At 35.2% G+C, this 22,845-nt stretch overlaps 1 protein-coding gene across 1 annotated transcript in view; it reads left to right on the forward strand.

Annotated features, from left to right (window-relative positions):
- Nucleotides 1-15,346, forward strand: part of ITGA1 (integrin subunit alpha 1) — a 185,111-nt gene extending 169,765 nt beyond the window's left edge. The window contains exons 27-29 of the mRNA XM_077117125.1: nucleotides 582-674; nucleotides 2,789-2,905; nucleotides 6,337-15,346. Coding sequence (XP_076973240.1) covers nucleotides 582-674; nucleotides 2,789-2,905; nucleotides 6,337-6,381 — 255 coding nt within the window. The 3' untranslated portion in view covers nucleotides 6,382-15,346. The remainder of the gene's footprint in view (nucleotides 1-581; nucleotides 675-2,788; nucleotides 2,906-6,336) is intronic.
- Nucleotides 15,347-22,845: the final 7,499 nt, after the last annotated feature.

The following is a 22,845-nucleotide window of genomic DNA, read 5'->3' on the forward strand; positions in this document are numbered from 1 at the left end:
GGCTTCATTGTATTATATCACACTTTTATTTCATATAAATATATTTTTGGAGGGCATCCTTTAATCCCTGATAAAGGCAAATCTATCTGACATTAAGCTCCTTTATAACTGAATCTATTGTATTATGTTTTGTTTCTTTCTTAGAAAATATTTAATCATATGAAATTGACATTTTATTAAGTTACTATTTTTATAAAGCAAGAATTGTTGAATATTGGCAATTTCCTATGTGTATTCCTAAATAAACATTATATAAACCTTATTACCAGAATGCAGCTGTTTCATGCCTACTTCCTTAGATAGGCATGAAGTTTGTTCTTTTTCCCAAGGATAAAGCTGAATGGAAATTATTTAGAGTGTTTTCCATTTTTTAACACGGAGCCAAGTAAGAAAGACAGGGGAGGGAGAATGGACACGCATTTGTCATTTGCTACCACCAGCTCTGCTTGGAAAGTTGACAAAACTAGTGCTTTTAATCTCTCAGAAAAATCTTAGCTTTAGACATTGCGCTACCCAAATATGACTACCTCTCATTGTGATTATCATGACATATCAAAATACAAATCCTGTTTTCTTTTCAGACACGTTTTTCCAGCTTAAATCTTACCGTAAGGGCAGAACTTCATAGTGAAAATACGTCATTGGTTTTAAGTAGTAGCAATCAAAAAAGAGAGGTAAGTGAAGCTCTAAGTTTTGAAAACATTATGCATTTCACTCTGAATTTTGAGACATAATGTTTTATAATAGTAGCGACTAGAATTGCTCTCAATAAGTGGCAGGCATTTTTTGCTACAAATTATACTTCATTAGCTTGACGTGTGATTTCAGTCTAGTTCTGCCTTAAAAAAAACTGAGAAAATCATGATATTTACAATCAGCATATCTTTGACTTTATCGCTTCTGTCACAGTAAATTGGTATTTTTACTTCCACCTTGATAACAAATGATGCATTTGTTATCTTCTTTCTTAAAACCTGACATTGTAAAATGCAGTTGACATCTGATGAGCAGACTTGAAAACCATTTTCTTTACAGAAAAATGTCTTTATACTATACAGGAATACATATAAATTTTTACCCATTTTCTTTATTTAATCATTGAGAAATTTTGAAACCAAAATGAAGAGTTGTTCCCTATTGAAAATTCAGACTTGAAATCTTGGTAAAACTGTAACAGTTTGAATTTTTTACTCTTGCCCTTTTATAAAAAATGTTATGGACATAGGCTCTTCAGCATGATGTCCTCTCTTATGAGAGAGTTTAATGCCCAATGCAGTAAACAGCATTATGTGAGTCATAAACTCCCAATATTCAGATATTGTTTTTCAATCACTTATTTCAAATTATTCCTATGACCGTTGATAACTTGAAATCCACCTATAAAGAAGAAGCAGAACATATGCATATAATATTCACATCCTTTATAAAGAGCATTTAGCCTGATAAATGCAAAGTTGTTCCATATGCAGAAAAGTCAAAATTTCACTAGTGCCTAAAAAGAAAAAATGACCATGTATTATACTGGAAAGATGGTTTGATTCCTAAATAGTTAAAACTTTATTATTAGCTTTATTTCCCCTAAATAATAGTTTAAAATCCCCCAGGCCGATGTTGATTCTACATTTCATCTTAAAAGAGAGTCATATCTACACTGATGAAATTACTAAATGCAATTATTTTGTTAATTGTGACCCTGGGAGACGCACTAATCCCATCTAGCCTCCAGTTTCCGTAACTGGAGGTTCAGAGAATTGTTTCAGGTGTGTTTAAAATCTCTCTTAAAAGGTCTGATTCTGTATGTATCTATCCTTCCACCAGCTATGGCTTCCTCATGCATCACATTGACCTACCTGGAGTGATTTGACGGGTTTGGATAGTGCCCACTATATGAAATATCTCCCCTGTTACAGGTTTCCTGTTTACCCCTAATTCTCCCTCTCAATTATGGAATTGAGATGTTTCTGGTTATATACAAATACACAACCATAATGGCCATTAGCAGCCATCAATAATTACCCTGAATTAGTTTTTTCAGAAACCAAAGGAATGGGACACAGAACCAACTAGTTTCAGTGAGGTTTGCATACCACAAACTGAGAGACCTTGAGTAACTGGAGCACTAAAAATTGTCCACTTCATAATTTCATGTCACTGAACACCTAGCTCATGGATGCTGAACAAAAGATAAGTCAACTGGAACACAGAATGTGGTATAATAAAAAGCACGTTAGGGGTGTGTGAATGCAAAAAGTGTGCAAAAAGTCTTTTATTTTTATATTTGAAACTTGTGCATTTTATTGTATGAAAAATTATACTTCAGTTTTAAAATATTTAAAAATAAAGCACTGTGGAATTTTAGAGCCACTCAGATTTTTAGCGCAATATGACCTGTGACCGTCTAGTCCTAAATGCATGCTATTTTTCCAATGCAGTCAAGTTTATTAATAAATTTTTGAAATGCATGATACTTTTTGTTCTCCCTTAGTTAAACCAAAATTCACCCTTAAACTTGAGCATTTGATTCACTGACATCATTTTAGTCCTTATACCTAGATTTAGGAAGGATAAGATCATAAGTATTTTTCAGTAGTAGTAATAAACTTGACATGGGTAGAATTTTAGAATCAATGGGGGGGCATTTTCAGATGTAAACTCAATGTTTTCCCTCTATGTAATAATGAAATTAAGGAGGCTGTTTGGTAGAAAAGTATAACCTGCAAGAGCTGCATGTTGCAGTAGTTCTAATAGGTGTCTATTGATGGTAATGATCTTGTTTAATAATTTTCAGCTGGCTATTCAGATCTCCAAAGATGGGCCACCAGGCAGCGTGCCGTTATGGGTCATCCTGCTGAGCGCTTTTGCCGGGTTATTGCTGCTAACGCTACTCATCTTAGCCCTGTGGAAGGTGAGACCAGAACGCTGTTAGCTTTTATGCCAATCAGCACCAATCCTTGGTGAAATAAATGATGATGTGTCCGTCTGTGGAGGACAGTATCATGCAGTTATGAGAAACACTGAAATGATAACCAAGATACAAATTAAAATTGAAAGTTAAAAATTTTTTTAATAAAATTAAAAAAAAAATTTTAGTAAGTTACATGTTATGAAATAATGCATATCCCCCAAATCCTGAAGGATCTCTCTAGAGGTTGAGATGATTAAGGACTTTCATATATGCCTGTAACAGGTGAAGTTTAAAGTGAGTATGTATTACTTTTGTAAACAGAGAAGAATGAAAAGTGCGTTTTATAGAAAAAGGAGAGAATAAACTCTTATGTCAACTTAAAAGTATATAAATAGAAGTTTCATGATTAAAATGAACCTTGTCCTAATCACATATCTCTGTATGTCTTACAAATCAAATGTTTCTTTTATGGACAAAAAAAAAAAAAAATACTACCTGTTATGCAATTGCTTGATTTGAGTTCCTTGAGTGGGAGGTAGGAGTTATTAGTTAATTGATGTAAGGGAAAGCTTGTGATTTCACAGAGTCCTATTTCAAATCCTCTTGTTTAAGATTGACCGGTCCCATCTAGTTTTTGTCAGGTAAATCTGGATATGTACACAGATATTTTGCCCAGACAGAGGTACGCAAGATTTTCAAACTCTGAGCTTATCATTTTTAAGTTAAGCAGAACTCAGGTGATAGGACTAGGATAAATTTAGTAGGGAGTAGAATTTCATAAAAAAGTTTAATTTAATGCTTTCCAATTAAACATCAAATTGGTATTTATTATAGCATATCATCCTATTTTTGCCTATTATCTTATTAAATAGTTAAACTATGTTTTAAAACTACAGAATTTAGCCTCATGTTCTGAGCAACAGAATTGTCTTTTAATCACGTACTTTAATAGTAAGTTTCTCTCCTACTTAATTACCAACAGTTCCTATCCTTTCTGATTCTCCTATAATGACTAGTTCTCCGCTCCGAGGACAACTAGTGAACAAAGGCATGTTAAAGCTGTAGGTCAGTAGCATGTAGTTCATTAAATAGAGTCCCTGGCTTTTCTCCAGCCAAGCCCCAGGATGGATTATTGATCATCGCAAATGTCCAGCACTTCGCCATTTTACGAGATACAAATACTCTCTGTAATACCTAACTTTGCCACACTGTGGCACCCAAGCTCTGGTTTATTGGTATTGAGTTTGTGCTTCAAACATAGAATACGGTTTCTTAGTTATATGCACCTCTTACAGAGGTAGAGCGTTTCTGTCGACTTCTTTCAGTATGGCCTTCTAGTCTGAACACTGCACTTGCCCGCCTGGCTCTATACCACCGAGAGGGGAAGAGGAAAGCAGAGCTGATATTTGGATAGGTTCTCCCTGGCCTCACACCTCTGTTTAAAACAACTAGGATGTTTCGTTCCCCTGTTTTTCAGTCACTCATCTGAAAAAAAAAAGCATAAACGTAAAATTAAACACATTCTTCCATCCGGTGACTGCTGCACTGATGCATTCTGATGTTTCTTAGACCTTTCTAGGCTGAAAATTGTTTAACAGATTTTTGGACTGCCCTGTCGAGTAGGTATACTTAGTTCAGCCACTTCGGGGGAGGCTTAGCAATCAGAATTGCAATTCCACGGTAGGTTTTGAATGAGAGGAGCATGAGGATCATTCAGCAAATGAGGAGAGAAAAAAGAAATAAAGCATATGCTACAAGGAAAGTATGAAGGCCAAAACAAACTTATCTTATTTCAAATTTTGCCCAGGATCGGCCCAGTACTGTCTGAAGCTGTAACCTATATTCTCCGAATCGCTGCTCTAATCACTCAACGTCCATTAAAGCCCCGTTGTTAATGTAGAGTTGGTTGGTGGAAAAGTTTAGAAAACAGAAGTTAAGTTTAAAGTAGTACATTTAATGTATGAGGGCAAAGAAGGTTGAAAAGAAGCAGAAAGATTTCAGAAAGGAAGCATGGAAGAGCAAGAGCCTAGGCTGGGCAGGAAAAAGAAAAGTTGTATAATTCCTCACCGGCTTTTGTTAAAGCCTGGCCTAATTTGTTTAAGACTCAGGACATGCAGGCACAAGTTATGGGACCTAATGGTTCGTGAATCCTGGACTTTTATAGTTGGCTCAAAGAAACAGACAAGCCTGAGACATGTAGAACTGGAATTCTGATCAAAAGAAGTTTATTATTGTTTTCATGTTCCTTAATCCTATTTCTCTGAGAAATTCACCATGCTTTCTTCTTACCTGCTACCAACCAGATTCTGATGTGGTAAAAGATTTAAGCCCCGAATAAACCTTCTCTAACATAAAAGTGCATTTGACTATTTATCCCCTCTAAACCCTTAATTTTTCAAGAATTATTTTTTTAAATATATTTGCACCATAACTTCATGATGAAATGGCATGGATGTGCCACACATTTAAGGAAGCAACCCATTGCTTTCGCTTGAATGATTGTAAGCCAATCTCAAATAGAAAAAAGTGTATTCACAGATAAAAAAGCTACTTCTCTGTGACCCTTAATTTTCTATTTCAAGGATAAACATTTTAGATTAGATAATACAAAGGTTCTTTCCAGCCCCAATATTCTGTATAAAAAGATATAAATACAGTACTTTATAGCTTTTTATTTGGGGGTGGGGGGCATGGGCAGACTTCAGGAATTGAGCCCAGGTCTCTGGCACGGCAGGTGAGAATTCTGCCACTGAGCCACCAGTGCACCACCCAGTCCTTGTACCTTTTTATATACCCAAAGTCACATAATAAAATGTAGCCCACATTCACCATGATGTGAAATTCTTCCTATCATCAAAGCATTAATTTTCATATCCAAATGATACTTGGTGTTTACAAGAGACTCTTAATAACACTTCTATGTAGGGAAGAGTTCTGACGCTTTTCACAGTTATCCGGACCCTCGAATAACTACCCAACACTTTGGCCACTGGTGTCCTTAGCAGATTCCCTAAAAACTCTAATGACCTTAATTTATGACCATCTGTTATTTATTGGAAGTTTCTCTGCCACACCCATGAGGAGAAAAAAAAAGATGATGGCAAAGTAGAGACCATTCCAGCTAACTGAAATTTCTGTATCTTACAAAATATTTTCCCAAAACTCTTTAAGTTACTTCAGTGCACCTTTTACTAGGAGACTTGGTATAACTAACCCCCCAAAAAATGTTGGCATTGAAATAGCAATTAAACAAATGTCTTCCTCCTGATACTCAGTATTACCTAATAGGTCAATGAAAAATACCTCACAATTATATTAAGTAGTTGTATGCCCATAATTTTCAATATATTATTTAAATTTTATCCAGGAAGATTAGTATTTATTACTTAAGTTCAAATACTGATTCTTTTCTATTTTATATTTTTCAACAGATTGGATTCTTCAAAAGACCACTAAAAAAGAAAATGGAGAAATGAATTTAACAAGAGGAAAAAAATAACCGTTATCCAATGATCTATCCTCAGGTTTGCCTCAAATATGTGACAAGAAAAATATAAATATAATTAAAGACCTAGTCACATAACTTTATGTAATCATCAGGGATTAACACTTGGAAAATGACAGATCTATCATGATCCAAAAACAATAGCATAAATATAACTTTTATAAAATGATGAAATGTTTTTAAATAAATACTCATTTTTGTTGGGTATTTAAGCAAAATTATTGTGCTTTGAAGATTAATCTGTAAAGATATTTTTAAATATTGTCGCCATTCAAAGTATTTAAGGAATATATCAAAAGAAGATTTTTATGTCATTGAACATTTACTTTCAAAACATTGTAAATTAAACTTTTCCCTTTCGATTTCTGATGAATATACATACTCACTATGACTATCAGCATTTATAAATGCCAAGAAAGGAATTACCTGAAAAAGATCACTTCCCCAACTCAACCGATAAAAGTTTCCAGTGATAGAGTCATTATACAATGTGGACTGAAATGGAATTATATTACAAAGAGTATATTCAGCATCTTTGTGTTGGGTTCTATATTTGGAAAGTTTTGTTCCAAGATATTTGGAAAATGGAGTAGTTGAGCTGAAATTCTATCTAGGATAGAAAATCTATCTTGATTCAAACTCATTGTTTGAATGCAAGTGCACTGAATGGATTAATTTAAACTTTTATAAATCACACTTAATTTTGTATTAAGCTTTAAAATTTGAAATCCTTTTACTGAAAAAATACTTAAAGTGGTTTTATTTTTGTGTTTGTTGCATAACAGTGATTTGTAATTTAAAAAAAAAAAAGCAACATTGCCTGAAGGATATGCTAAAATGAGTCCTGAATGGAACGTAGATATGTAAATAGATGCCAGTGAAATGCTGAAGTCCCCTTTAGGGGTCCTTGGATGTGACCCGAAGTAAGAGTTTTTGCAAAGCCATGGTACATGGTTCATTCACATCCCCAAGCTGTGATAGTATGTTTATTTTGAGTATCTTTTTTTTAAGTTTTTAAAGTGATATTTAATTTTCCAAACATGTTTTTTTAAGTGAAAATGTAGTATTCCTTTTCAATATTGCAAGAAGTCACTGCTTTTTGAGTGTAGCAAATCAGTATGTAAATAAAACCCCAGACATGTATTTTAAAGAATTTCAGATTTGAAAGCTCACGTCAATAGAAAGACATCACACCGTATGTGCTTCTTTGTTCTTGAAGTAATCATTATGGTTCATTGAACTCTACTGTATCCGAAGCTCCTCGGTTGCTCCATTCCTTAGGAAAATAACAACGAATGAATGTATAGTAACTGCATGTGTGAACTACTGCTGTAAAGTCTGCTGATGACTTCTGCAACCACTCCATATCTTCACCTGATTTACCATCACAAGCCGGAACCAGAAGTTATCCAGAAAGTGCTGGGCTCTGCTTGTCTCAAAAAGCAGCAAATCAAAGGAGAAAATAAATGCCATGAATTTAATTTTTTAAAACTTGTTTCCAAGGAATTATCAGAGGACTCAGAGTGAGCCTACCTCAGGCTCATCACAACATCTTCCAGGCTCCTGACAGTCAAAGCAATGCTGCTGTGGGGTACCAAGGTCAGCAGTAGTTAGAGAAAGGATAATCTTTCCAGAAATTTGTGGTCCTCCTGCTGACCTGTCATTGTTAATAAATGCCCACATTCGGAATTTTCTTCCTTTCGGCCATCTCCAGATTCAGAAATTATTCTTTCCATATATTCTTTCTTTGCCCAACAGAACTTGGAGTCTTTTTCTAATTACAGTCACCATGTTGCACAACTACAGCACGCTGCCTGCTCTACAACCCTGCTCCAATCTCAACACATTCTTAGAAGGAAAGCTAACATAAAATTCAATCCACCCTAGGAATCTCTGACTGCTAGACAAAGCACTCACTGAATCAGGAATGCACATATTTAAACTAGATTCATTGCTAACTCAAGAGGGAAAAGTTATAAATAATGACATTTCTAACTTTTTAGGGAAAAGAACTGTTTGGTCAGGTAAAATAGCTACTTATAAGTCTGGCATTCTTTTTAACTTAAATGGCCCCTGGTTATTAGATATAGATATTTTAAAGCACATATTGAGATAAATTCATGAACCATACAATCCATCCAAAATGTGCAATCATTGTCTTCTTGTATGGTCACAGAGTTGTGCATTCATCACCAAAATCTATTCTAGAACATTTTCACCAAGAGGGTTCGCTATGTTATACAGTCCCAAGTTTCATCCTCTGAGTTTCCTTCTAGTGACATACATGACATAAACTTCCCCTTTCAACAGCAGTAGCACTCACATGTCATTGCTGTTAATTGCACTTACTATAATGTGCTACCATCACTTTTATCCATTTCCCAACATTGACCCTTATTAAATATTCTGCACAAATTAAGGATCGGGTCCATATTCTCTGCCTTCATTATAGCTTCTGGCGACCCATGTTCTAGATATTTAACACCCCATGAGTTTCTTAGTTATATTTAGTTTATATTATGAGGCCATACAGTATTTTCCTATTGTCTCTGACTTATTTCACTCAACATAGTGTCCTCAAGATTCATTCATGTAATCACATGCATCATGACTTCATTTCTTCTCACAGCTGCAAAATATTCCATCATATGTATATGCCACATTTTGTTTATCCATTCATTGGTTGATGGACATCTGGGTTGTCTCCATCTTTTGGCAATTGTAGATAATGCTGCTATGAACATCGGTATTCACATCTGTTCACATCCCTGCTTTCATTAGCGGGGTTGCTGGATCATATGGCAAATCTATGCTTAGCTTCCTGAGGAACCGCTAAACTCTGTTCCACAGTGGCTATACCATTCTACATTCCCACCAACAATGAATCACTGTTCCTGTTTCTCCTCATCCTGTCCAACACTTGCAGTTTTCTGGTTTGTTTTTTTTTAATAGTGGCCATTCTGGTATATATAAAATGATATCTCATTGTATTTTGAATTGCATTTCCCTAATAGCTAGTAATGTTCAATACCTTTTCACGTCCCTTTTAGCCATTTATATGTCCTCTTTGAAAAAAATGTCTATTTGTGCATTTTGCCCTTTTTTAATTGAGTTCTTTGTCTTTCTAGTGGTAAGTTGTAGGATCTCTTTATATATCCCAGATATTAAAGCCTTATCAGGTGTGTGGTTTCTAACTATTTTCTTCTGTTAAGTAGGCTGCCTTTCTACCCTTTTGACGATGTCCTTTGAAGCACAAAAGTATCCCATTTTAAGGAGGTCCCATTTATCTATTTTTTTCTTTCATTGTTTGTGCTTTGAGTGTAAGCTCTAAGAAACCACCTCCTACCACAGGATTTTTCCCATAAGTTGCTTCCCCATTTTCTTCTAGGAGCTTGATGGTTCTGGCGCTAATATTTAGATATTTGATATATTTTGAGTTTTTTTTTTTGTATGTAGTGTGAGATAGGGTTCTTCTTTCATTCTTTTGGATATGGAGTTCCAGTTCTCCCAGTACCATTTTTTGGAATGACTTCTGTATCCCAGTTGAGTGGACTTGGCAGCCTTGGCAAATCAGTTGACCGTAGATCTGAGGGTCTATGTCTTAATACAAGTCCTTTACACCCTTGGTTAAGTTTATTCATAGATATTTGATTCTTTTAGTTGCTATCATAAGTGGAAATGTTTTCCTGATTTCCTCCTCAGATTGCTCATTACTAGTGTATAAGAACACTACTGATTTTTACGTGCTAAGCTTGTATTCTGCTACTTTGCTGTACTTATTTATTAGATCTAGTAGCTTCGTTGTAGATTTTCTGGACTTTCTAGTTATAGGATCATATCATCTACAAATAGTGAAAGTTTTATGAACACTACTGATTTTTGCGTGCTAATCTTGTATTCTGCCACTTTGCTGTGCTTGTTTATCAGATCTAGCAGCTTTGTTGTAGATTTTTTGGTCTTTCATATCATCTACAAATAGTGAAAGTTTTACATCTTCCTTTCCTATTTGGATGCCTTTTATTTCTTTTTCTTGCTTAATTGGTTTAGCTAGCACTTCTAGCATATTAATAACAGTGCTAACAGTGGGCATCTTTGTCTTGTTCCCTGTCTCAATGGGAAAGCTTTCAGTCTTTCACCATTGATATGATCTTAGATGTGCAATTTTCATTTATGCCCTTTATCATGTTGAGAAAGTTTCCTTCTATTCTTATCTTTCAAAGAGTTTTTATCAAGAAGGGATGCTGGATTTTATCAGGCACTTTTTCTGCATCAGTCAAGATTATCATATGGTTCTTCTACTTGTTAATGTGGTGGATTACATTAATTGATTTTCTTGCATTGAACCACCTTTGCATGCCTGGGATAATACCCACTTGATGATGGTGTATGATTCTTTTAATATGCAGTTGGATTCAATTTGTAAGTATTTTGTTGAGGTTTTTTTTTTTTTCATCTGTAGTAATTTGAAAGATTGGTCTGCAATTTTCCTTTCTTATAGTATCTTATCTCATTTTGGTATTAGGGTGATGTTGGCTTCCTAGTATGGATTAGGTGGTATTCCCTGCCCTTCGATTATTTGGAAGAGTTCAAATAGGATTGATATTAAATCTTCTTAGAATGACTAGTAGAATTCACCTGAGAAGCCATTTGATCCGGGTTTTTCTTTCTTGGGAGGTTTTTGATGACTGATTCAATCTCTTTACTTGTGATTGGCTTGTTGAGGGCTTATATTTCTTCTGGAATCAGTGTAGGGTGTTCGTGGGTTTCCAGAAAATTGTCAATATCATCTAAGTTGTCTAGTTTGTTAACAACAGTTGTTCATAATATCCTCTTATGATCTGTTTTATCTCTTTGGGCCTGGTAGTAATGTTCTCCCTCTTGTTTCTGATTTATTTTTATTTGCACGCTCTTTTTTTCTCTTTGTCAGGCTAGCTAAGGGTTTATTAATTTTGTTGATCTTCTCAAAGAACCAGCCTCTGGTTTTGTTGATTCTTGATTGTTTTTTACTGTTGTTCTCAATTTCAGTTATTTCTGCTCTAATCTTTATTTCTTTCCTTCAGTTTGCATTGGAAATAGTTTGCTGTTTTTTCTCCAGTTGTTCAGTTAGGTCATTAATTTTAGCTCTTTCTTCCTTTTTAATGTGGGTGTTTAGAGCTATATATTTCCCTTTTGATACTGCCTTTGCTGCATTCCATAATTTTTTATACATTCTGTTCTTGTTTTCATTCATCTTGAGAAATTTATTGATTTCTCTTGCAATTTCTTCTTTGACCCGCTGTTTGTTTAAGAGTGTGTTGTTTAACCTCCATATATTTGTGTATTTTCCGATTCTCTGTTTGTTACTGATTTCCAGCCTCATTCCATTATGATCAGAGAAAGTCTTTGTATGTGTTCAATATTTTTAAATTTATTAAGCACTGTTTTGTGCCCCCACATGTGGTCTATACTGGAGAATGATCCATGTGCACTTGAGAAGCGTGTATATCCTTTTTTGGGGTGCACTGTCTATATATATCTGTTAGATCTAGTTCATTTATCAAATTATCCAAGTTCTCTCTTTCCTTATTGATCATCTATCTAGATGTTCTACCTGTTGATGTGAATGCTGTATTGAAGTCTCCAATTATTATTGTATGTTTTGTATGTATTGTAGCTGTATCTGTTTCTCTGTTTTTTAGTATTTGCCTCATGTAGTTTGGAGCACCCTGGTTAGGTGCATATGTATTTATGATTGTTATTCCTACTTGGTGGAATGCCCTTTTTATTAATATATAATGTCCTTCTTTGTACCTTATAACAACTTTGCATTTAAAGTCCATTTTTCATGATATTACTACAGCTTTCCCAGCTTTTTTTTTTTTTGATGATGGTATATCTTTTTCTAGACTTTCACTTTCAACCTATTTGTATCTGTAGGTCTAAAGTGAGTCTTTTATAGACAACATATAGATGGCTCCTATTTTTTAATCCATTCTACCAGTCTGTGTCTTTTGATTGGGGAGCTTGATCCATTAACAGCCTATGTGATGACTGTAATGACAGTACTTACTTCAGCCATTTTATCCTTTGGGTTTTATCTGTCATATCTTATTTTTGTGAATATCTTGAATTCTCTCATCTTTGAAGAAAAGTTTCGCTGGATAGAGAATTACTGGCTGGCAAATTTTCTCTTTTAATACTTTGAATACATCATATCACTGCCCACTGGTCTCCAGGGTTTCTTATGGAAAACCAGAATTTAGTCATATTGGGCATCCCTTGCATATAATAAATCAATTTTCTTTTGCTGCTTTCAGAATTCTCTATTTATCTTTGGCCCTTGGCCTTCTGATTAGTATGTGTCTTGGAGTAGGTCTGTTAGGATTTATTCAGTTTGGAGTATGTTGTGCTTCTTGGACATGGATATCAAGACATTTCATAAAAATTGGTAAGTTCTAGGCCATTATTTTCTCAAATATTCTTTCTGTGCCTTTTCCTTTCTCCTCTCCTTCTGGGACACCCGTGTCACAAATGTTTGCATGCTTCATTTTGTAAATTAGTTCCCTGAGACCCTGCTCAATTTTTCTCATTCTTTTCTCCATCTGTTCTTTTCTGTTCAAATTCAGATGATCTGTCTTCTAGCTGACTAATCCTTTCTTTTGCTTTTTCAAATTTACTGTTGTGTGCCTCTAGTATATTTTTAAATTTCATCTACCGTGCCTTTCATTCTCATAAGATGTTATTTTTCTTTGCCTGCTCATTCAGTATGTTCTCAATATACTTTAGCCATTTCCTTGAATTGGTTTAGGAAATTTGTTTTAACATCTTTTATTAGTTTTTCCACATACTGGATCTCCTCTGACTTTTTGATTTGCTCCTTGGGGCCATATCTTCCTATTTCTGTTATGACCTGTTATTTTTTGCTGATGTCCGGGCATCAGATTATTTTGGTATGCTTACTTTGAAAGTGAGACTCTCTCTGTTATCAAATCTTTTGTCATTGATTGGTTTTGTGTTAATGCTTTTTTTTTTACACTTTGTTTATCAGTATTACCCAATCAGGGCTGGGCTAGGGACCCATGAAGGGGGTATACTCCACTTCCACAGGGCCCTGGGGAAAGGGTCAGGTAGAGCTGCCAGAAGGCCTTTAACTCCATTCCCCAAGGATATGCTTTCCTCGTCTGCCCAGCATATTGCCCTCTTTGCCCAAAAGCCTTTTAGACATCTTCCTGGAAATGCACTTCCCTAACCTGCCAGCAGGTCGTGTTCTTCAGGAACCTATTCCCCTCAACCTTAGAAGGCTGGCTAATCTTAGCTGTAGACTCCAAACAATGGCTTAGTGCCCCTGGTCAAGCAGGGTGATACCTCCAGTCCCAGCAGTCCCTATTTGCCAGCCAAAAGCTAAAACAGTACTAGACCATATCCTGCCGTGTTCTTTGGAGAGTGGACCTCTGCTGCCTTTTCAATCTGTAGCTGCCTGCTCACCAGAAACTCAGACCTCTGAGAGTGAAGGGTGGGAACCAGGAGCCGGGTTTAGAAGGGTTTCTCAAAATCTTTCACCATAGCTTCTCCAACTCTTCAACTTGCACGTCCCTGGGAGTTGCACAGCATTTCCCCTTGATCTCCAAAGCTCTAGAACCATTGCTCCAAACAGTTTCTGCCTGTTTCCTAGTTGTTTTTCTGAGAGAGACACGAGCCCAGCCTCTCTCTAATCAGCCATGTTGGATCCTCTATCCCTAAATAGAATTTCAATGAATGAGCTATCCCACGTCCCTAATTTTAAAATTTGTTGACATTCATTTATATGTGTGTGGATTCCTATGCATGTGCATATGTGTGTATATGCATACACAGAGATTGAGTATAAAAAAATGCCTAAATAACCCCAACTAGCACAATTTTCAGAAAATAAGCACAGAATGCCTACACTAACAAAGAAGTTTGATTCATCCACTTTGCATATAGTTATCATTTTTATTAATAGTTAAGTTTAGCTTACAACTCTGCAACTTTTGAAATAACATAAATGTAGATGCTTTGATTTAAAAACTAAAGATAGCCCCAATTATTTATATGCAAATGTTCAAAGACATAGTCAATGGTTGAGAAATATACTGAAAGTTGTCATTTTATTTTAAAACATTTAATAAGGAAAGTGGGTAATATTTAAGACTTTCTATGAGCTTATTGGTTAAATTAAGGTGCCCACAGTTTGGGCTCATGCAAAACAGTCACTTGAAGCAGCAACAACTCAGACATTCTTCATACTGCAATTATGCAGGAGAACCCTATGGGTACTCAGGATGCAGCAGCAGCTCTGCATTGTTTAATAGGAAACATTAACCTGTAAGGAGAATGATGTACTATGTACTGCTACTGTGAGGTTGTAAAATTGTTAATGGGCAAGGTAAAGAAATGTATCCATTTTATCAAAAAGAAAAATATTGTATATAATAACTATTGCCCTGGTACAACATCTGTCACCTTCACTCCCTTAAATTTTTCTGCATGGTTTAATGTGGTATATTTCATTGCTTAGTTTTTATTTGCTTAGAAAATCCTCTCTAATATGAGTAACCTGAGGGTATGTACATTTCCATGAGACTTACTGGCTAAACTTACTTGAAGAAAATATTTTGATTGCATTCCAGGACAAAGAAGCATGGTTTTGTTGGCTCTGGTAATTTATTGGGTGCCTAATTTAAAGCCATTTTTCAAAGAAATCAGTGATCAGGTGACAGTAATTGAAGCTGATATACTTAGAAACTGCTGAAAGTATAAAAAGAGTGTTTTGAATGTGCTATATATGGCTTATCCTGTACACTGATTTGAGGTCAGAGGTTTTGTATTTTGGTATAATTCTATCTTATCTTGTGCATCAGCTGTTTATTTTACGTCAAGATAAATGAGCATCCTGCCTTATATATTAAATAAAAAATGACTCTTTCAAAGAGGAATGTGACTGTGTGATTTTAAGTACACAAACCTCCCCAAAATTAATATGACATCTTTCAACGCTCCAACTTTTTTAACTCCTAAGCAAGTTTTAACTTAAATGCTCTAAGAGGAGAAAACAAATGCAAATTGAGTCTGTCTGTGGTGTTTCCTGTACAAGATAGAGCAACACAATTAGTCATTTGCAAACTTGAAGCAAAGCCCACAAAATCCATATTACTAATACATTCTTCTAATGAGATGTTTTAATAATAAATTATTTGCTGTAGAATGATAGATTGGACCACATAGTGGGAGACAAAAAAGAAGTAAAAAAAAAAAGTTATTTTCTTTACTCACTCTATAGTTTCAAGAAAGCAAATTATTTAATATCATAAGGGCTAAAAGAAAATGCAGGAAAAAGTTTTAATATCAATAAACCATGATATTCGTCTTGTAAAAATTTGTATCTCAAATTATACTGTAAAGTGAGTAAGGGAGGTGTTTTTAAAGAAAAGGGAACTGAGATTTGGAGAGATTCTTTATAAGATCCTGCACCTAATTTTTGACAAAGCATGTCTCTCTCATAATGAGATAAGTAGTTCTCCCCTCCTACCACCTCAACAATCCACCTAGGATGAGAATGCATTGGATGTGCTAAGAAAGATAATTGCTATATTTTCCCAAAAAATGCTATACATCAATGTTCATTATTTGTAAGTCAGGAGCATAGGTACAACATTTGCTTTCCTTATATTTTGTGATGCCCATATTTTCTTTGATTATAAATGTAATATAATAATCATAGGCAGGTATTCAGGAAAAATGTCATGAACCAGAACTGATCTTTGAGAAGATTGGAGGTTATTTCTATCTTGTTCTTTATGATAATTATATTATTTCAGTTGTTATTATGTAAGTATCAATTTTAAATCAGGAAAAATTTCATTTGGGGAAAGAGGGAAGTAGATACAGATTGTGGAAGACTTGAAAGCACTTTGCCCAACAACTGAGAAATGCATATTCATTTCAAGCATACCTGGGACATTCTCCAGGGTAGATCATGTGCTAGACAATTAAACAAGTCTCGATAAACTTAAAATTATTGAAGTCATTCAAAGTTTGTTCCTTGAATATGGTAGAATTAAATTAGAAGTTAACCACGAAAAGAAAATCCACTTCTAATGAACCCCTCAGGTCAAAGAAGAATTTGAAAGCAAATTAGAAAATATTTGAACTGAATGGAAATGAAAACAACATAAAATACACAAGGTAAATCTAAAGCAGTGCTTACATGGAAATGTATAGCTTTAAATACTTAAATAGGAAAAAGAATAAAGGCTTCAACTCAATAACCTAACTGAATATTAATACAATAGAAAAAATGCACAAACTAAACACAGAGTAGAAGAAAAGAGATAATAAAGATTAGAACAGATGTCAGTGAATTAGGAAACAGTAAAATGAAGTTAATGAACCCAAAAGTTGAATCTTTGAAGAGATAAATAAATTGACAAACCTTTGGCCAGACTGACCAAGAAAAATAGAAGATACAATTTAACAAAATTCGTGAAAAGAAGATTATAGGGGACTATTACGGGCAACTTTACACCAGCTAACAAATTAGACATCCTAGAAGAAATGAAAAAATTACTATAAAGACACAAATTACCAAAACAGACTCGAGAAGAAATAGAAATCTGAATAAACCAATAACAAGTAAAGAAATTGAATTCATAATTTCAAATCTTCCCACAGGAAAGGCCCAGATCAAGGAGATTTGACTGCTTAGTTCTGTCAAATATTTAAAGAAGAGATAGTTATCAAATCTTTCAGGAAAAAAAAAAAGGGAAAGAACAGTTTCCAACTCATTGTGTGAGATTAGTATTATTATGACCCGAAAGCCTAAGAGAGACATTTTAAGAAAAGAAAACTACAGACAAAAATCATGAACATAGACTCACAAATCCTCAACAAAAAAGCAACAGAATTAATCCAGCAGTGTATAAAAAGATTATACCCCATGATCAAGTAAATTTATTCCAGGAATGCAAGATTGGTTTAACATTTGAAAATCAATTAAGGCAAAGTCCCATATTAATAAAATAAGAGACAAAACCACCCATTTTCTGCAGAAAAGGCATCTGACAAAATTCAACACCTAATAATGATACACTCTCTCGACAAATCATATATATAAAGGAACATCCTCAATCTGATAAAAGATAGCTGCAAAAATCTCATAGCCTACATCTTGAGAGGATGTCCTTTCTTGCCACCTCTGTTCAACATCTAGCCAGGATAATTAGTTAAGAAAAAGAAATTAAAAGGCATTTGCATAGCAACAGAAGGAATAAAATAATCTATGATCACAGGTGACATGTTCCTATATGAGGAAAATTCCAAGGAATTCACACACACACACACACACACACACACACACACAAAGCTATTAAAACTAATAGAAGATGTTGGCAAAGTCACAAAATACAAGATCAGTATACAAAATCAATTGTAGCAGCAAACAATGGAGTAGCAATCCCATGCACAATAGCATCAGAAAAAAATAATGCGCATAAGAATAAATTTAACAGAAGAAGCACAAGACTTGTATACTGAAAACTATAAAACATTGCTAAGAAAAAGTAAAGAAGATCTAAATAAACATAGAGACATTCCTTAATTATATATTGGGAGACTTATATTGTTAAAACGGCAATTCTCCTCAAATTGATCTGTAAATTCATTTCAGTCACTCTCAGAATCACAGCAGGTATTTGTAAAAATTAACAAGCTGATCCTAAAATTTATATGGAAATCCAGAGGACCCAGATTATACAAAACAATTTTGAAAAAGAAGATTGAATGGAGTTGGAAGATTTGCATTACCTAACTGAGACTGGGGTTGGTGGAGTGGTGGAAGGAAATGTAATAATTTTAAAGAGAAAGAAAGAAGTGTCAGAGAATCTGCTTGGAGAGTTCAAGGAGCACAGAGGTGTAGCATGATCTCTTAGCAGTATTTAAGGACCCACTTGAATCTTGAGGTCATGGACTTAAAGAGAAACAGTTAGCTTAGTGCAGTACTTTCCCCATCTACATTGTTATACCTGGATGCAGACATAAAGTGGATAGAGGATTGTACCAGAGTTATGCTTTAGCCAAAATAAAATAGATATAAAATAAAAAAGAGAAAGATAAAAGAGTTGAGGGTGTATGCAAAGGAAAGGAATAATGATTAAGCATCGGGTTTAAACTGAATAAGAAGAAAGGGGCTCAAGTAGGTGAGAAACGGTGAAGGAGTGGTAGTATCAATGAATTGGAGGCCCTATCAGGTCAAAGCAAGTTTGAATACTAGAGAAAGCAAGTGGCTTGCCTGATAGTTTTACTTATGGTTAAGATGATAAAATAAACATTCAATAGGTCTTTTTTCCAGGTAGTCCAATTATTAGATTTCTGTTATTCTTCAAATTATGTAGCCCACAGATCTTTCTGTGTTATACAATTCCAGACTGTGGAAGATTCTACATTTATGATGGATACAGAGACTTCTAGAATTCCTCTAAGCAGATAGAAATCCTAGATTACGCTTTGATTGACTCTGATGTCTCACAAATCTTCAAAGACTCATGGTGCCTGAAATAAAATTTCTGTTTGGATTTTAGAATAATCCATGGAGACACCCCACTCTGAGACTTAAGTCTCAAAACAGTGGATAGGGTCCCTGACCTATGCAAGTTTCAGTTGGAATGGCCCCATTCCCACCCAAATGGCAGGAATAACAGAGTGAGCAGCACTGGTTATGGGAGCTGGGGCTACCAATCCTTCTTAATGAATGCAGTTTGGTCATGAGCCAGAGCCTTAGCTGGTACTTGAATAGCAAGAAGTGGCTTGAAGTAATAAAAGCAGGAATGAAACATCAGCAGGTTTGGTCTTTAGCTTCCACTTGTCTCAGCTAAGAACTATTTTTTGTTTGGGTAGTATCTTTCAACCGAGGTTGTGTGGCATGAATTCATTCAGAGACCACAACCATGAATGGCATTCCAAATGCAACAGTGGAAGTGCCTCAACCTGGCAAATAAAGAATAGTACCCAGAATTGGCCATCAAGCTGTAATTAGTGGAACTGGAAGTTCCACTAGTACCAGGGGCTCTAACTGTCCTTGATGAAATGCCCAGGGCCCTTTACTTTCATATACTGAGTTTCTCCTTTTCTAACTTCCTTTACCCTCCGATTTTTCTACTACATTTGTACTCAAGTGCCATCTGTTAATCCTTTTTCACACTCATTCAGATTCTTCCTTCATTCCTATTCATTCCACATACCTTATCTTTAAACAGTGGGTAATTCTGCAAAGATTTCAATTACTATGTTAGGCTACTGATCAGTTTTACCTCGTTCTAAGATGAACTTCTAAATAAGTGATGTAAAGACTGCAGTCTTGCATTGCCAGCATCTAGTCAGAAATTTTTAGAAGCTTTGAATTCACTCCTGCCTTTAAGGCGAATATATATACCTGTGTGTGTGTATATATATATATATTTATCGGGGTCTGTGCATAAGTAAATATGTGAATGAAGATTGTATGTTTAAATAGAGAATTATTTGTATTCTGCAAGAGATTTCTGACTGCAACATGTAAAGCAATAAGGTAGATGCAGGTATGTGCTGTTTTGAAGCTGTTATGTATCCCCAGAAAGGGCCATGTTCTTTTAATCCACTCCTATGGGTGCAGAACTATTGTGGGTCAGAACTATTGATTAGGTTGCTTCAATTGAAATGTGACCCACCCAATTCAAGGTGGGCCTTAATCTTTTACTGAGGCCCTTTATGAGAGGATAAAAGACACGGCAAAAAAACAAAAACAGAGAGCTGAGAGAGAACTTGGAGAGAAAGTTCCCGAAGGTGCTAAGAGAGGACCCAAAGGAGCTCAAAGAGGCCACTGAAATCAAATGCTGAAAGCAATGAGGCCTGGGAACAAAGGATGAGTAGATGCCAGCCATTTGCCTTGCTATCTGACAGAGGAACCCTGGACACCAGCGGCGTTTCTCCAAAGAAGGTATCATCCTATTGATGCCTTAATTGGGACAATTTCATGACTTTAGAACCATACATTTGTAAACTAATAAATCCCCATTGTAAAGGTCAACCCATTTCTGGTAAGTTGCATTGTAACAGCTTTAGCAAACCCAAACAAGGTGATTTTGAAGGAACTGTTGAGATGAGTAGTGTCTCCCATTTTCCTTTGGGGAAAGAAAAGAGGGAAGGAAAATAGCACTTTTTGCCTGCCATCCATTTGCCAGGCACTGGGTGAGTAAATTTGTGACCATTATCCCTTTTAATTTTATCAACAACACTAAGCAATGGTCTTATTATTGTTGTTATAATTATTATTTTTGTTTTACAGATTATGTAATTGAGACTCAGAGGAATTAAGACGTTAGTTCAGGCTTATGAAACTAATTATTAATGATGCTGAAATAAAAACCTAGATCTATCTGATTCCAAATCCATTTCTCTCAGATTCAGTGATTTAGAGAAAACCATGAGAAGAGAAATGAGAACTCAGAGGTACAGGAGAACAAATAGCCACTTTGCAGAACCTAGCACATGGTATAAACTCAGAAAATATATATTTATTATTGGATGAATGCAAGAATTGACAAATTGAGTAAAGTTTTATTTAGTCAGGAGAACCATGAAAATGCAAAGCAGTCACTCATCATAAACTCATAGATTTAGAGGCAATTTAAAAGTCATCCAATCCAGGAAAACTCTTTACAACATCCCTGACAGTATGACCCAAACTATGCGTGGGCACTTCCAGGCAGGAAATCCTCCCTCCTTCTGCTGCATTCTTTGTTCTGTTTCTGAGAAGCACTAATTGTTTAAAACTATATCCTTCTATTTCAAACTTCATATCAACTATGTATCAACAAAAGTGCCTGTACATTCATCTTAGTCCTCTTCAACTTATTTATTATCTTTCAGAATAATGAAGTCCATAAGCTCTCTACCTATTGTGCAAAACAATATTTCATTTAATTTTTCTGTCTCCATGCTATTTTAATATCTAAAATCATCTCTCTAGTTAATGTTTCTCAATGTATTTGTCTTCTGCTAACTCCCAATACACTCACATCAGTGTTTTCACTAATCCAAGAAACAAAGAGGCTGAACTGATAAAATTGTAGTAACATTAGGAACATTACTTTATAATAAACCATTGTAAAAAGCAGGACAACACATGAAGGACAAACATAAAACACAGCACAATTATGATGCATTTTGAGTGTAATAATCTTTTCTCACAGTGACAATTCAAGTGGGTTCTTGATAAAATTATGAGCTTATAAGATGAAAGAAAGGCATTTTCCAAAGAATATATTCACTCATGTATGGTGCTACCATAGGCCAAAAAAATAGCACTACTTACTTAAGATTTTGTATATTTATATGATTATGCTATGGGCAAAAAGTTTTCCCCATAGTGGATTTAAATTTAAAATGATTTAAAATATTGTAATTAGTATTTAGAGAGTGGGGAAACTGAGACTTTGAAGAATACTATCTCTGAAAGTGCCTGTACCAGTTTGAAACTGTGGTGAACCTCAGAAAAGCCATCTTCTTTAATCCTCATTCAATATTGTTGAGTGGGATCTTTGTTATTAAGTTGTTTCCAATGGAGATGTGACCCACAAAATTGTGGGTGGGTCCTTTTGATGAGGTGGTTTCCATAGAGATGTATCTCCACCACATTCAAGGTGGGTCTTAATCTGACTACTGGACTCCTTTAAGAGGGAACTCTTTGGAAAGAGCAGACAGAAGCAGCAGAGACCACAGCCAGAAATCTTTGGAGATGCAGAAGGAAAAATGTCCCTGGTAAGTCCTTTGAAACAAGAAGCTGGGAGAGAAAGCTAGCAGATGTTGCCATATGCTTTCCCAACTGAGAGAACTGTTCCAGACCCATTGGCCTTTCTTGTGTCAAAGTATCTTTCAGTGAATGCCTTAGTTTGGACATTTTAGTGGCCTTAGAACTGCAAACTTGTAATAAATTCCCATTTAAAAAGTCATTCCATTTCTGATATATTGCATCCTGGCAGCATTAGCAGACCAAAACAGATTTGGGTATTGGAGAAATAGGGTGCTGGTGCAGTTTGCAAATACCAAACATGTTGGAACAGCTTTTAAAATGGATAAGGGGAAGTTTCTGAAAGAGTTGTGAGGATCTTGATAGAGAAGTCTGAGAATGCTTTGGAGAGACTGTCAGTAGAAATGTTTGACAAGGTGTTTAGGCCAAAATGAGGAACGTGTCATTGCAAACTGGATGACAGGTGTCTCTTGTTTTAAAATGGCAGATAATTTGGCCAAATTGAGTACTGTTGTTGGATGGAAGTTAGAATTTAAAGGCAACAACCCAGGATTCATAGCTGAAGAAACTAAATGTGGAAAAGGCAGCTTGGCTGTGCCCTGCAGCTTATAGCAACATGTGACAGGAAAGACATAAGCTGAGAACTGAATGCTT

This window comes from Tamandua tetradactyla, chromosome 9, assembly GCF_023851605.1.
Source record: "Tamandua tetradactyla isolate mTamTet1 chromosome 9, mTamTet1.pri, whole genome shotgun sequence".
In the NCBI taxonomy this organism is placed as follows: domain Eukaryota; kingdom Metazoa; phylum Chordata; class Mammalia; order Pilosa; family Myrmecophagidae; genus Tamandua; species Tamandua tetradactyla.